Source organism: Phocoena phocoena, chromosome 6, assembly GCF_963924675.1.
Source record: "Phocoena phocoena chromosome 6, mPhoPho1.1, whole genome shotgun sequence".
Classification (NCBI taxonomy): domain Eukaryota; kingdom Metazoa; phylum Chordata; class Mammalia; order Artiodactyla; family Phocoenidae; genus Phocoena; species Phocoena phocoena.
Window position 1 is genome coordinate 31735482 of NC_089224.1, and position 17284 is coordinate 31752765.

The window sequence follows — 17284 nt, forward strand, 5'->3', positions numbered from 1 at the left end:
CAAGGCAAGCTTTGGCGAAATTGTCATGGTAGCCAGTCTAGACAACATGATGGCATGCATCCTGGCCTCAAGAAGCTACAAAGATGAAAAACAGTGCAGGCTCTGGTGTTCAAGGCAGAAAATCTGGGGTAACTGTTTTGGTGATTCTGGACTTGACATGGTGAAAGAACTGGTAGGATCCAAGTTAGAAGAGTTTATATTCTGCATGTAAAGTGTTCCTTAGATAACAGGAGGTATATTAAAATCAACTGTTTGGATTATTTAGGAAGTGAGTGTTTAGAGATAGTAAAATTTCCTAGATTAATATTAAGTTTATAATTTAAAGTTTTGTATTTCGATGGAAACCTTTCTTTTATGTATGTTTCCATGTGTATTAAAAACAAAGTATGTTGAGTGTAATTTATTCTTCACGGCTCAGGGTCCTCATTAAAAATATCTGTTGTGGGCTTCCCTGGTGGCGCAGTGGTTGAGAGTCTGCCTGCTCATGTAGGGGACATGGGTTCATGCCCTGGTCCGGGAAGATCCCACATGCTGTAGAGCGGCTGGGCCCGTGAGCCATGGCCGCTGAGCCTGCGCGTCCGGAGCCTGTGCTCCGCAACGGGAGAGGCCACAACAGTGAGAGGCCCACGTACCGCAAAAAAAAAAAATCTGCTGTGACCACTACAGATGTAAAGATGGAGATTGGCAGGGAAATAGAACTCAATAGGAATTTATAACAGTGATTCTAATTTTTCTGCTTGAAAATTGTCAGTGTGTATGCATGAATACATATTTTAAAATTTTTAAAAAATCGTATGGGAATAAGTTTCATATATTATGTATCATGGTCATTTACCCATAAATACATTAGTGTATATTTCCTCTAAGAACAGTGATATAGTAATCTTTCAGTGTCCTAGGGGGAATTGGTTCCAGGACCCACCTCAGATACCAAAATCCACAGATGCTCAAGTTCCTTATATGAAATGGCATAATATTTGCATGTAACCTATACACATCCTCCCATATGTTACATAACCACAATACAATTACCAACTTAATACATTTATAGTGATATATCATTTTTATCTAATCTACCATCCACATTCCATTTTGTCAGCTGATCTAATAATCCCCTTTAAAAGATTTTTTTTTCTTTCTCCAGTATAGGATCTAGCATCAGGTATTGCATTTAATTGTCATGTCTATTAAGTCTCCTTTAATTTAGAACATTTCCACATATTTCTTTGCCTTTTTTGACAGTCACATCTATATAATATACAGTTATTGGCAGCGTTATTCACTGGGGTGTTCAAGATTGCTCACATTTTCCCCATTTTACCTTAACACAGCAGTTATAATAATAAGAAAAAATAATAGATTGAATTTATTGAACAGTTAATCCTGTGCTAGTCCATGCACTTTACACATACAGGCATACCTCGTTTTATTGCACTTCCCTTTATTGAGCTTAGCAGATACTGCGTTTTTAACAAATTGAAGAAGGTTTGTGGCAACCCTGTGTGGAGCAAGTCTGTTGGTGCCATTTTTCCAACAGCATTGGCTCACTTCATGTCTCTGTGTCACATGGGTAATTCTAACAATATTTCAAACTTTTTCATTATTAATATATTTGTTATGGTGATCTGTGATCAGTGACCTTTGATGTTACTATTGTAATTGTTTAGCAATGAAGTATTTTTTAATTAAGGTATTTACATTGTTTTTTTAGACATAATATATTGAACACTTAATAGACCACAGTATAGTATAAACATAACTTTTGCATGTATTGGGAAACCAAAAATTCGTCTGATTCTCTTTATTGCAACATTTGCTTTATTGTGGTGGCCTGGAACTGAAGCTGAGATATTTCCGAGGTATGCCTGTAGTAACCATTAAGTCCTGATAGTAATCCTGTAAGGTATGTGGTATTATTACCTCTGCTTTACAGGGCTGATAATTAGAAACCAGAGGTACAGAAAGGTTATCGGTGTAGCTGATAAGAGGTGGGACCAAGATGCAGAATAAAGCATTCCAGTGTGAATGTTTGCTTTCTTTACCACTCTGCTCTGCTAAATATTACTTTTTTTCAAGGGCTACAGAATTGTTGTCTCTTTGACACTGCTGAGCTGTGTTATCTTATTTTTCTTCTTTACCACTGTCTGCTTCTTACTCATGTTGTCTGTTACATTTGGACTTTGCTTAGTTTTTCCTTTTTATCTAAATCACATCACTTTTTTCATGCTTTAGGTGAACCTGCTACATTGTAGTGGGTATAATATCTGTATTCTAATGTGACTGTAGTCATAGAGACTGTTTTTTCCTCACCATAGTGATTCAGTTCTCTTTGCCCCAGATTTTTCAGAGTTTGGAGCATTTATAGAAACCTGGAGGTTCTGTTGTAGAAGAGTCGTCTCCAGATTGCCAGGACTTGTCAGTATATAAGCTTCAACGTATTCTTTTTTTTTCTCCTTAATTTTAGAAGAACTTTAAAGGAGTAGTAGGTTTATTTCTTCTGAGTGTGTCAGGAGCTCTTTATCTTTGTTTTTCCCCCAACCAAAACACAAAATTTCTTGCTATTGACCTCTCAAAGTATAGTTTTCTCTCCTCACTGTGCCTGTTTTACAGGAAAAATTTTTTTTAATTTTTAAAATAGCTACTTTGTAATGCTATATCTTCATAAAATAGTAATGAATATTGAACTACTAGTATGTTTAGAGTAAGGAATATCTTTTAAAAATTTTTTATTATTTTGAAAGTATTATCTACTTTATAGATAATATATAGATAATATACAATTATCTACTTTAATAGATGCTAATCAAGAAAGTTACATATTTTTGGTTCATCAATGCATAATTTAAGGATATATGAAATTATATATTCATGTAATAATTACACAATTATGATACAGTAATTAATATGATACTCTTTAAATAAAACCAGTCTTTATAATTTATGGCAATGGAGAAAATCTTTTTATTGGTTAAAGAAATAATAGCTAAATTTCTGAATATGAAATATGAGAAATATATAGTATATTGTTTTTTAAATTATGTGTTAATATGACAATATATAAATATAATCAGGTACATGTATATAAAGCATTTTAAGGATTGACACATAGTAGAATGAATTTAAGTCTGAAAAATAAGTACTTTACTCTGATAGTAAGATAAATGTAAAATTGAAGATGAATACCAATTGAAAATTAATAAGTGGTCTTATTAACTCTCTTTAGCCATCAGTGAAGGTAATGATGGATTTGTATTTGTGTAAGGCCAGAGTTGTTGAGGGTCCTAGAAAATAGCTTGGATAGTAGGTAACTCACACTTGTCTTTCCATCATGATGTACATTAGCTCTTTGTACACACACAGATCAAATTGATCCTGGATACATATCCTATTCCTCCGAGGTCATATTTCTTTACATTTACCGTCTTTTTTTCCCGAAGGGACATGGAAATCATTTTTGGCTGTTGTTCCACTCCTCATTGTTTTTTTCCCCTGAAAAACAGAGTGAATGGTGGTAATGGGCTTTTCTAAGGGTGCGTGATAACCATTAGTTGCTCTTGAGGCAGTGCGTTATATTGACTAACAGTGTATTCTTTGAAATCACTGATTAGTGATTTCACATGCTGGCTCCTCTCTTTGCAAGCCACTTAACCTCTCTGTACCTCAGTTTCCTCTTTAATTAAATGGAGGTCATGATACTATCTGCTTCATAGTATTCTTATTCTTAGATCATTATGTAAAATCCTTAGCATAGTCTGTCACATATTTTCATTGCTCTATAAAAGTTAGTTATTTTGATTATCACCACCACCATCATATACTTACATTTTTCAATTTAGTTTTCTTAAGTTTTACTGCCCTTTAATCCGAGCAAAACGATGGTAGTTGGGGAGATTTGGCGGGGGGAACATAGTTTAGTTACGATCTTGATGTTAGTTTTTCTATCTTGAGGAGCCCAAATACCATGCTATGTTAGTATAATCTTTGATAAAAAGAAAACACAACATAACAACCAAAATAACAATAACACAACAACCAAAAAATGTAAGCAAATTTTAATTTACAATGAAATGAATACAACCTTTCTGCAGTGATTATTCTCTATGTACATGTAATTAATAATTTGGAAAGCTTTAAATCTGAAATGTATTTTGTAATTTTTCGTTTTTCTTAATTGGTGACATACCATTTTTATTATTTCAGAATGATGATATTGAAACGGACATTAACAAACTAAAACCCCAGCAAGAACCAGGACGAACAATAGAAGAACTTAAAATGTATGAACACCTTTTCCCTGAGCTTGTTGATGATTTTCAGGTATACAGAAAATTCAACATCTTAACTAATTTTAAGAAAAAGTTCTTTTTTTCTTAGACCTATAATCACTGTTTTCAATTCTAAAAAATGAAAGTAGTGTTGCTTTTCTGAGTGACATTGGACAAATTATTTCAGCATTCTGAGCTTCAAATTGCTGTCGGTAAAACGAGAGAACTAGGCCATTTAATTTTTGGACTAGCTTTAAAATTTTTTAATCATTTTTGTTTATCAAGTTAATTGACATAGTTTTTTATTCTTTTTAAAAATAATCTTTAAAATGGCATTTCAGAATCTTATGTTAAAGCCTTATTTTTTTTTTTTTTTTTTTTTTTTTTTTTGCGGTACGTGGGCCTCTCACTGCTGCAGCCCCTCCCGTTGCGGAGCACAGGCTCCGGACGCGCAGGCCCAGCGGCCATGGCTCACGGGCCCAGCCGCTCCGCGGCACGAACCCGCGCCCCCTGCATCGGCAGGCGGACCCTCAACCACTGCGCCACCAGGGAAGCCCTAAAGCCTTATTTTTATCAGTTGCTTTCAACTGAGGGGAGATGAGAGCTGAGAAAATGCTTAATTAAAAATATGGTCTATGCTCGTTGAATTGTTTTTCCTGATAGTCACCATATAAGCATGGAAGGTTGGGGAAAGAGGACAACTGGAAGTCTTTGAATCTAAGTTGCTTCATAAGGACAGTGACTTCTTGTTAACATTTCTTACCCTCATTTATTTACTGGAACATAGTATTCAGCTTGGATTGCACAGCAAGTAAAGCTGATTGAATTGATGGCTAGTAGTAAATATAGTTTCTAACGCTCACTCTGCTGCTCACTTTTGGTGGGTCCTTGAGTAAGTCCCTGAAACTGCCCAGAATATTAAACTGTAAAATAAAGGGTTTGAACTGATAATCGTAGATTTATTTAGCCCTTGCTGCCAACCCCCGCTCCCTCTCTCCCCAACCCCTGCCCCCCCCACCCCCCGCCAAGTTTCACACACTAACAGTGTATTCTGGTTATAATTCCTGGTTGCAATAATTCCTGGTTGCTCAAAGAAAAAGACTTAAATGTGAAGCTGTATGTGAGAAATAAAAACAGAGAAATACTTACTAGCTAATGTTTACATTTCACAGTTCTAATTATTCAGGTTTCTCTTTGGGAACTAATGAGCTTTTGGATGCAATAGAAGAAGCAGCAAGTTGCTCCCTCTCCCCCTCCCCCAGTGTCTTGGTACTCCCCATAGATTTGGGGTATGTTGGAAGGTACGTTGAAATCAGGGGTAGTAGAAAGAGGGCAGGAATGAAGGAGAGGTTATTTGTCAACGAAAAAGAAGAAGACAAGAAGAGGCATTTGGGAAAGGATACAGGGTGATTTTCTTTCATGCCATCTACAGGAAGTATCTGGCTGCTCTTTGCACACTTTTGTGCCCAACTAAGAACCGCTTTAAAATAAAACTCCAGAGATAACAAATACTGCCAATGTAAAGCAGAAAAAATATATTGTGGAAGGGGTTTGGGGAAGGAATTGATTATTCTGTGAAGAAATGACCTATTTTCTTCTCTATTTGTATACATATAAGAATTATATAATGTGAGTAAAAACTGTAGGAGTTTTGATGTGGGAATAGGGATGACTAGTTTTTTAATAGGTGTTAAGGTCAGGATTTTGATCCTCATTATTTCACAAGCCAGTTCTTTTCTTATAGACTATGTTGATGAGTACTGGTACATTTGCCTATTAGTTCAACAACCAGAATAGGCCACCCGTGATGGTTTCCTGCTTGGCACCTTTGAAGAGCTGGCCAACTTGTGCTTTAGTTTGGCAGCTCCTAGAACAGACTCCTACTTTTGGCCTGACTTGGTGTGACCAGGGTCAGATGGTAAAGACAGGTGTGTCTGAGTGTTAAGAGCTCTGAGGATTCTTCCCAAGTGAGTTACCCCTTTTTACTGTGTTTAAGCAAAAGAAGTTACTTCCAGTATTTCAGATAGTACATATTTATTAATGCCATATTTTTAAAGCTTAAAGTAGAATAGTTAGCTCTATGTATATAGTATATGTTGCGGGAAATAGCACATTTTCTTCTATGTACGTAATTGGAAAATCATTCTAAAGTAATTGTGTTGGCACACTTTCTCATTTTTCAGTTTCAGAGGAATGCACTGTTCAAACACTTTAATCTCTAATTTTTTAAGTGTGTGTTGGAACTATGTACAGGCTACGATATCTAAGTGATGTATTTTTGAGAATTAAAAATATTTGGTTGGCTCTAAATAGGAAGTGTTTGAAAGAATGTTTTTCAGCTATCATTGTATCAAATGATACAATGATATGAGATGGCAGATCATGAGATATTAAACAGAAATGGAATTAATTTTGATTATGACTTTTTCCACTTGGATTTGCATGTCACTTTCAACATCAACCACTGAAGCTTAAAATTACTTGATGTGTTTGTTTTTACCTGAACACCACCCACTTTGTTTCCAGATGTGTTAAAGCTACTATTCAATGGCCTGACGGAGGCAGAATGAGTGCATTTGAAGTCCACATAAAGAATTATTAAAGTAGTTAGCAACAGACTTTTTTAAGGGGACCTTACGCATGCTTTTAAAGCTATGATTATTTATTTGTAGTGACAAGTATAGTTTTATTTTCTTTTGTTTCTTGATAGCAGAATATTAGAAGTGTCAAAATCCTGCATTTTCACAGCTCTGTTTTCATACATCTGTGGTAGCATGATGACATTTACCATATGGACTTTTGTTATGTTTATTTCTTTCCCCTCTTTTTTTTTTTTTTTTTTTTTTTGTGGTACGTGGACCTCTCACTGTTGTGGCCTCTCCCGTTATGGAGCACAGGCTCCAGATGCGCAGGCTCAGTGGCCATGGCTCATGGGCCCAGCCGCTCCGCGGCATGTGGGATCCTCCCACACTGGGGCACGAACCCGTGTCCCCTGCATCGGCAGGTGGACTCCCAACCACTGCGCCACCAGGGAAGCCCCTCTTTTTAATTTGGTTTTAAATTTTTATTAAAGTTATGCATGGACAAAGTTTAAAGAGCAAATAGTTTTACATAGTCTAATTAGGAAAAGCTGTAGTCTCCTTCCTATCTGCTCTTTCCTACAATCACCTTTCCATATGTTTTTGAAGTTAATCCCTGTATTTCTAAATGATATGCTTACAGTGCCATGTCTTGATATTTCCTGCTTTCATTCTCTCTCTCTCTCTTTTTACTATCATCTTAAGATAGACGTCCAGTAATTTTCAGCTTTTCTTCTCTTCTAATATTTACATTTTGAGGCTATAAATTTCCCTCTAATTACTGTTTTAGTTGCATCACACAGGTTTTGAAATTTAGTGCTTTCATTATCTTTGTTTTGAAACTTTTTTTCCATTATGACTTTTTCCTTTGATTCATTGGTAATGTCAGAGTTGGCTTTTTGATTTCCAGCTTTTTGTTTATCTTTTTATTGACTTCTAGCATATTGTAGTAGGATGAGAGGACATATCCTTTATGATTATAATCTTTTGAAATTTTTGAGGTTTATAACTTTGAATATGGTCAATTTTTGTTATTATTTCTCATGTCTTTGAAAAGGACTCTGCTGCAGTTAGGCACGGTTGTATATTTGCCTAATAGGACAAGATTGTTAATTGTGTTTAGAAGCTCTTTTCTATCGTTATGGATTTTTATTCCTGTGTTATCAATTACTGAGAAAAGTGTGTTAAAGATTTCTCGTTATGATTGCAAATATGTTTCTTTTTGCAGCTGTGTCAGTTTTTGTTACATATTTTTGGAGGCTTATTATTTATTGTGTATAAGTGTAAATTGATTTCTCTTCCTTTCAAATTGAACTTTTTTTTTTTTGGCTGCGTCAGGTCTTAGTTGCGGCATGCAGGATCTTTCCGTGCAGTGCATGAGCTCTCCATTGTGGCACGTGGGCTTCTCTCTAGTTGCGGTGCACGGGCTCCAGAACACATGGGCTCTGTAGTTTGCAGCATGTGGGCTCTCTAGTTGAGGCATACGGGCTCAGCAGTTGTGGCATGTGGGATCTTAGTTCCTCGACCAGGGATTGAACCTGTGTCCCCTGCATTGGAAGGTGGATTCTTAACCACTGGACCACGGGAATTCCCTCAGATTGAACCTTTTATTGAAGTTAGTTTTTATCTGTAAGACTTTAAGGCAAAAATTTTTTAAAGAAAATATTAATGTAGTTACATAAATTTTAGTTACTTCCCTGGTATCTTTAAAAATCTTTTCACCAACTTCTTATTACTCTTAGCTGTTTATCTTTTAAACAGCATATAGTTGGATTTAAAAAACTCAAGTCTGAGTCTTTGCTATTTAACTGGAGTGTTTAGATCACTTACATATAATTATTCATATATTTGGATTTGTGAGATCTTATTTTGTATTTTCATTTGTTTCATCTCTGTGTCTTTTTGTCTTTTTCTTGCCTTTGTTTGGATTATTTTTCCTCGTTTCAGTTTTTTCACCTTTATATGAAGACTATACAGTCTCATTATTTTAATTTTATTCAACTTTCTTGAGGTATAATTTATGTGCAACAAATTGCATTCATTTAAAGTGTAAGCTTGACATATATGCAAAAATTCTAGTTACTCTTTTTTAAAAAATTTATTTATTTCATTTATTTTATTTTTGGCTGTGTTGGGTCTTCATTGCTGCACGTGGGCTTTCTCTCGTCGTGGCGAGCGGGGGCTACTCTTCGTTGCAGTGCACGGGCTTCTCATTGTGGTGGCTTCTCGTTGAGGAGCACAGGCTCTAGACACGTGGGCTTCAGTAGTTGTGGCGTGCGGGCTCAGTAGTTGTGGCTCGCAGGCTCTAGAGCATAGGCTCAGTAGTTGTGGCGCATGGGCTTAGTTGCTCTGTGGCATGTGGGATCTTCCTGGACCAGGGCTCAGACTCGTGTCCCCTGCATGGCAGGTGGATTCTTAACCACTGCGCCACCAGGGAAGCCCTCTAGTTACTCTTGATAAAATAGTAAATATATGTATTTACTAAATTCTGAAGTTAATTAGGATCTTTCTTTTCTCTTCTTAATTATAAAACGAAACTTAGGATACTTTATATACACCTCCCAAACCTTCAAAACTTACATGCTTTGAATTTATATTTTAACTCTAGCTTTTAAAAAAAACCTCATATGATGCTACTGCTTTGTGTTTAGATTCAGTGTTTAAGATTTACGTACATTTTCACTACCTTTTAATTTTTTATTTCTTCTTGTTTCTCAGACTTTCTGTCTGAATTGCTTTCCTCCTGCTTGAAATGTTTTATAGTATCTGTCTGTCTCTTTTTTGGTCCAAAAATGTATTTATCTTGTAATTCTTCTTGAAAGTCAGTCACTGTTTCCCTCTAGCTGCTTTTTTAAAATCAACTTTATTTAAGTGTAATTTACATGCAATAAATTACAAATACTTAGGTTCAATGAGTTTTAACAGATATATACAATTGTGTAGCTACCAACCCTGTCAAGATGTAGAATTGTTTCTGTCACCCCAGAAATTCTGCCTGGGTTTCTTTTTAGACAATATCCTCATCTCTTGCCCAGGTAACTACTGATCTGCTGTCACTCCAGGTTAATTTTGCCTGTTTTGGAATTTCTCAAAACTGGGCTCATATAGTATGTTCTTTTTTGTGTAAGGCTTCTTTTGCTCAGTATGTTTTTGAGATTCACCTGTGTTTTGCATTTATCAGTGTTTTTTTCCCCTTATTGCTGAGTAGTATTTCATTGTACGAATATACCACGATTTCTTTATTCATTCACTTCTTGATGAGTATTGTAATGTTGGCAGTTTTGGGCTATCATGAATACAATTGATACCACCATGTGTGTACAAAGCTTTTTTGTAGGAAAGCTTGTAGGCAATATGCCTTCATTTCTCTTGGATAAATACGTACAAGTGAAATTGCTGGGTTGAGTGTATGTTTTCACTTTATAAGAAATTGTTTCTGGTGACTTGTAAGATGGTTTCTTTAGCTTCAATGCTCTACAGTTTCCCAGAAATGTTTGTTAAGTGTAGGTATTTGTTAAGTCTTGTTTGGGATTCATTGTGTTTTGGAATCTGTGAGTGTTGTTTTCTCATAAGATTTGGAAAAATTCTTTATTCTCTTCTTCAGATACTGCCTCTTTCTCTTTTCTTTTGGCATTTCTAATTGAATGTAGATTTTCTAACTCTCTTCCATATCTTTTAACTCTTTTTTTTTAATGTTTTCCTTCTCTTTGTTTCTCTGTGCTGCATTTAGGTAATTTCATCAGAACAGTCTACCAGTTCCCTAGTTCTAATTTTTGCTCCATCTAATCTATCAATAGAAACATACATTAGGCATTTAAATTTGTTTTTGATTTTTAGAAGGTTTAAAAAAATGTTTCATCAATCTTTAACTTCTTGTTTCTTGTCTTTCATTTCTTTGAACATATTAGGTATAGGCACTCCTTAGTCTTATAGTTTTAGTGTCTGAATTTCTTGCAGTTTTTTTTTTTTTTTTTTTTTTTTTGTGGTATGCGGGCCTCCCACCATTGTGGCCTCTCCCGTTGCGGAGCACAGGCTCCGGACGCGCAGGCCCAGCGGCCATGGGTCACAGGCCCAGCTGCTCCGCGGCATGTGGGATCCTCCCGGACCGGGGCATGAACCCACGTCACCTGCATCAGCAGGCGGACTCTCAACCACTGCGCCACCAGGGAAACCCTTGCAGTTTAAAAAAAAATTTTTTTTTTACCATGAGCTGCTCGTTTTCTTTATAATTTTGTGGAAATTCCAGAAGTTTTTGTTGTTGTTGCTTTTGACAAGCACTGTAATAGATTAAATTCCTCATTGAGGATTTTTGGACCACCCAGATAATGTGAATTCAGGCTGCAAATTCATGTGGTGTGATAGCAGGCTTTTGGTACCATTTTTTGAGTAGTGCTATTCTTCACCCTCTTAAGGTGCTAAGGTTTGAGACAGTTGACTTTCCTTGCTATTATTTGTTTTGTGGTAGGGTATTTCTAGGTCCTCTATATTGAAGGTTTAGTTTTCTGGGGTTCCTCTTTACGGAAGGGGTATCTTCTGTTGGACTCCCCACTTTATGCAAGCTCTGGGTTACTCTCCTGTTCTTTATACTTTTTGAGATGGGAAAACGTATACCCTAGGTCACCTGTTTTAACAAACATTTTTCAAGTGAAAGCCAGCTTCAGTCTTACAGCTTTGGGATGCCGTCTTCACTTACTATTTGGTTTTTAATCCTTGCTTTCTTATTCACTTGCTGTCATACTTAAAATGTTTTAATATCTTTTTTTTTGGCCGTGCCGTATGGCTTGCAGGATCTCAGTTTCCTGACCAGGGATTGAACCCTGGGTCAAGGCAGTGAAAGCTCTGAATCCTAACCACTAGACCATCAGGGAACTCCCAAAATATTTTAATATCTTTTCCAACAGTTGTAAATGTTTCTGTGGGGTAGATAACTAGCCCACCAGGTTTCCTACAACAGATTTTTAAATGCAGATTTCTTCCCTTATCTATCACTTTAGAAAAAAAATTTTTTTTTTTCTTTTGTGGTACGTGAACCTCTCACTGTTGTGGCCTCTCCCATTGCGGAGCACAGGCTCTGGATGCACAGGCTCAGCAGCCATGGCTCACAGGCCCAGCCACTCCGCGGCATGTGGGATCTTCCCCGACCAGGACACGAACCCGTGTCCCCTGCATCTGCAGGCGGACTCTCAACCGCTGCGCCACCAGGGAAGCCCTAGAAAAAATTTTTAAAAACTATAGTACCTAATGTTGTCAAGGAAGAGAAAAGTTGAAATAGATACTCTCATATACAGTTACTGGGAATAATATTAATATTTTTGGAAGGCATTTGGACAATTTGTACTAAACATTAAAATTGATTATAGTATCTGGCTCTGTAATGCCATTTCAGTGCTTGGGAATTTATCCTAAACAAAAAATTTATGCAAAAGGATGTTCATTGCAGAGTTCTTCATAATAGCAAAATTTTGGAAATGGCTTAAATATACATCTTATTTGTTTGTTTAAATCCTTCCATATTCTGTGAAGGATTTAATGCCCAGCAATAGAATAAAGGTTAAATCCATTGAGTTTTTTTTTTTTTGATAAAGTCTTACATAGACCAAAAAAATGTCTAAAAGTATAAAAAGAGAAAAGGCTACTTGATCTGTCAGCAGCATCCTTTTTTTAACTTGTCTTCCAGGACACTTTTCTTTCCTGGTTTTCATGTTTCCAGCCCAGCTTTTTCTTCTCCATCTCCTAGTGTTTCATTTTCATCTCCTCAACTTCTTAAGATTGTAGTATCCTGAGGTGTACAGTCTGTTGTCTTCTCTTATCTGTCTGTTTCTTTCCACTGATGATTTCCAGTCTCATGGCTTGGAGTAGTATCTGTATGTGAATGACTCTCAAAGTAACATCTTCTGCATACACCTTTCTTCTGAATTCTCAATGCATACATTCAGCTGCCTGCTTTACATCCTTGTCTATATGTGACTAGCTCACACTTAACATTCCAAAGCTAAACTGATGCTTTTCAGTTGTTCAGGCAAATACTTTGGTACCATCTGTGACCTCTCTTTGTACCTTTTACCCTGTATCTGGTCTATCAGGATATCATGTCTTTTTGGCCTCACAATGCATTTAGAATTCAACCACTTCTTACCAACTTCCGTAGATTACTGCAGAGGACTCTTAATTGGTCTTCCTGCTTCTATTACCCCCGCCCGCGCCTCCCCAGAAAGACAGAATCAAACTAAACAAGAAAGAATTACGTAGCCCCAAATGCCTAAATGCTGTGGTTAAGAAGCCTGCACTACAGTTTTGGTTTTTGTCTTTTCCCCCCACCCCCTTCCCCAAATATGTCATGTCATGGCACTCATCTTCTCAGAACCCTCCACTGGCTCCCAGTCTCATTCAGAGTAAAAAGCAAAATTCTTACAATAGTCTGCAAGGCCCTACAGTGTCTGGTCCTCTTTACCTCTTGGACTTTATCTTGGTCTGTCTGTTCCAGCCATCCTAACCTCCTTGCTGTTCTCTGACCACACCAGGCCTTCTCCCACTCAGGGGTCTGGGAAACGTCAGCCCTCTCTGTCTTTGCTTATATCTGCTCAGTGAGCCTTCCCTAATCAATGGCATTAATATTGCCACCCACCTATCCTCCCCCTGGCACTTCCAGTCCACATTACCCCTTTCCCCCTCTTCTTTTGCTTTAACACTTTACCCTCTAACATCCCATAAAATATATTTGTATCATGTTTATTACTGTTTCTATTGACAGTCCTCTCCCCTCCTTCTGTAGAAGAATATAAGCTGCAAAAGGGAAGAGTTGTTTGTTTTTTTTTAACTGATGGGTCTTAAGTGCCTGAAACTGCTTGGCACAAAACAAACACTCTAAATATCTGTTGAATTAGTGAATAGCAATTTAGCTGTTCTGTTTCCTTTAATAGATTTTGGATAATTTTAATGTCTCTATACTTTTCTAAAATTTCTCATATTTGTTATATATAGGCACTATTTTTATAATAGAAAAAGTAAAATTAAGTGTAATGAATTTTGTGCTGGTTAAACATTTTGTCCTTTATTAGCAAAATTAAAATATACCCTGTTTTATCCATCTTTAAAATTTTCAAATGTTAGGTTTCTGAATCAGCATATAAAATGAATATGATCTTAGTTTTGTTAATATGTATAAGTATTCACATATAAAATATTAAACTTATTTTTTATTTTCAAAGGACTATGATTTAATCTCCAGAGAACCAAAAGCTTTTGTATTTGAGGGAAAAGTACGTGGCCCTATTGTTGTTCCCACGGCAGGAGAGGAAGCGTCTGGGAATTCCAGCAATTTGAGAAAAGGAGTTGTAATGAAGGCGACTGTGTCTCCTAAAGGAGATGAAGATAATAAGAAACCAGCCTGTGCGGATCTGGCAAAAGAAGACATTAAAGATAATGACAGAACATTACAACAGCAGCTAGGTGATCAAAACAGAACTATTTCATCGGGCCATGGCTTAAACAATGATATTGTGAAGGCCTTGGACCGAATTACATTGCAGAATATTCCTTCTCGAACAGCCCCGGGTTTTACTGCAGGAATGAAGAAGGACTACAGTCTCCCTGTCACTGCCCTTACATGCGCTAATGCATGTTCACACGTGGCTGCTTGTGGGAATGTTCTGTTTGAGGGAAGAACTGTTCAGCTAGGCAAGCTTTGCTGTACTGGAGTCGAAACTGAGGATGATGAAGACACGGAGTCTACTGCATCAGTGGAACAAGCATTAGTTGAAGTTCCTGATGGACCAACACTCCACGACTCAGATCTTTATATTGAGATTGTGAAAAGTACAAAGTCTGTCCCAGATTATTCGGAGGTGGCTTATCCTGATTATTTTGGTCACATTCCTCCTCCATTCAAAGAGCCTATTTTGGAAAGGCCTTATGGTGTACAAAGGTGAGTTGTAGATTTCCTCTTCCTCATAAACAAGATCATTGTCAAAATATGGAGCATGCTGAAAAAAACTGCTTTGGGTATTTAGGAAGAAAATTACTCTTAATTAAAGTTAGTGTCGGCAGAGCCCCCTCACCTCCCGCTCGTATCCCTCACAAGCAACCTGTAGTAATAAATCTACTTCTTGCCTATCAAAAGAAAAAAAATAAAGTTAGTGTCATTTTTTATCCTGCTTTGGAAATTTTGCGTTGTTTTGAAATTGTCTGTATGGGTTTACTTTATTTTCTAAGTTCATTACCTATTCAAATGAAGCCAGTATAATAAACCTGACCATTGTACAATTTAGAAATTTTCTATTTAGAATGATTCTGAAAATATAAGAAGATTGTTTAGTAATCTTTGAAAAAAATATTTTATTAGTTATATATTAATTTAGTAATTTGATTATTATTTGAACTTGATTTAGGTATATAATCTAAAAATACCAATATGGGCAGCATTATTTTGTTGTAAAATTTGGAATTGGAAATATACAATATAAAAATTTGGGATTCATAGGACCGAACTTATTAAATATTGTCAATTAATTTTAAAAATTATGGTTAGTATTAACTGTTGTCAACTAGTGAATATTGGGCCCGTAAATACATTTTTGTTGCAACTTGACTATTTTCAGAGATTATGATTAAGGGTTTGTGATGGTGGCTTACCAGTACTTAAGAACATTTATATGTTCTTGCTATGGGTATGGTATGTAATGATGAAGGAAGACATTACTGTGCATATTTGATCCTCTTTAGACTATGAGCTCCTTTAGGCAACACCTGTGTCTTATTTATTTTTTATATTTAGTATATAATATAATTAATCATTTTTACTTGGCAACTTAGTATATGTTTAATGCTACCAGTTGACTCCTTGATCCATAGGTATGGAATCACATACAACATAGCATCAGAACAAGTGACTGACTTTGCTGGGACGTGGGGCGGGGGGGTGGGAGGGTGGGCCTTTGCCTTGTCATCCACCGGTTGTATCACAGACTGCATCATCCAGAGGCGACGGGCCTCTTGGAGTGCTGGAGTGGCCTTCAGAAGGCACAGAGGAAGCTCCAACTCAGAGGAAATACTCTGCAAGGATGGGCTGCAGTCTTACAGGATGCAGTATAGGCACTAAGTTAGAAACTTCCATTTGGTTCTGTATCCCCAGTAGAAAGACTAATGGGTCTGGGAAGCAGGAGGTGGAAACAGAAATAGTCCTACTTACTGTAGCTCACAGTGTCCCGCTGGGGAACTTTGTGCAGGCGTGTGTCCCTGCACCTCTGAGCTCTGCAGCGTTAGTAGTCCTAGCCCCAAAGTGGGTGTAGTCTTTCCACAGGGGACATAGCAAGGGTACAGTTTGACTGCAAGCTGTGGTTGCCAGTGATTTACTTTAGTCTCTTGTGTCTAGGACCAGCAGACAGGACCCAGATCAGCTAAAGGAGGTAGGATTGCTTCTACACAATGGCAGCAGGTTGACTATGGGTGGCACTCAAGTGATCCACTAACTTTAAGTGTGAGTGGACACATGACGGCCACCCTGGAATGAGGATGATATGATTGCCAGGGTCTCAGACACCTAAGGAATGTTTGGGTCACTTAATCACATCAGCTACCAAGACCTGCAGAGGTGTGATAAGTGAGGCAGAGGGGAATTTTGATAGATATCGGAGGATGGAGATGAGTTGCAGCCCTGAGAATAATTGCAGTAATGGATGGGGACAGCGTTTGTCCTGCTCATGTTTTTCTTCTAAGTGTCTCCTTAGTAGAGGCCCACAGGAACTGTGGAGCAGCTGCTCTCCAAAGATGGATGGAGAAGTGGATCCATGCAGCACAAGGGTGGGCTGTGGCAGCCATGGCAATGAGTTTCTCATCTCTCCCTTCCTGAGAGAACCTGCTGTGAGGCTTTTAGTTGCCCCCAGCCTTCAGTCACTGTATTTTGGAGATCCCTTGCAGTATTATTGCTGAGACCATGTCCTCTCTGCATTGCTTCAGCCATTGGCTGACCATGATGATGGTACTAGAGCTGAGCCATTCCTGACCAATGCGGGGATCTGATCATAGGCAGTCTTTGCTCTGTGGCTTCTTGTTGGCATGGTCGAGACTTTTGCAGAGTTGCACTGCAGCGTGAGGCTCTCCTACTCAGTGTTCTCTCTCTTCCCAGAGGTAAAATCTGCTTTTTGGACAGACCTGAAGGCCTGTCACGCCTAACTACTGCTCCCTCTCCCCTTTGTTTTTCACACGTGTTTCCCCTAATAGATCTCTTGCACAGTTGGCTGCAAGAGATTGTGATTGTGTCTGGCATTTGCTTTTTGAAGGACCTGAACTGACATGCCTGGCATGAGTCAGAATCAGTCAGCAGCTAGATTTTTCTCCTTTTCAGCATCACCGCTTAGCCTCTCTATCTCCTGGAAGTCAAAGATGTCATCTTGGCTACAGAAAGCTCTTCCTGAACTTTAAGTGTTCTTTAAATGCTGAGAG

At 37.5% G+C, this 17284-nt stretch overlaps 1 protein-coding gene across 3 annotated transcripts in view; it reads left to right on the forward strand.

The window, feature by feature from the left end:
• Positions 1–17284, forward strand: part of AGTPBP1 (ATP/GTP binding carboxypeptidase 1) — a 175169-nt gene that overhangs the window by 85978 nt on the left and 71907 nt on the right. For all 3 annotated transcript variants that reach the window (XM_065879503.1, XM_065879501.1, XM_065879502.1), the window contains 2 exons: positions 4201–4317; positions 14053–14768. In XM_065879503.1, the coding sequence (XP_065735575.1) occupies positions 4201–4317; positions 14053–14768 (833 nt within the window). The remainder of the gene's footprint in view (positions 1–4200; positions 4318–14052; positions 14769–17284) is intronic.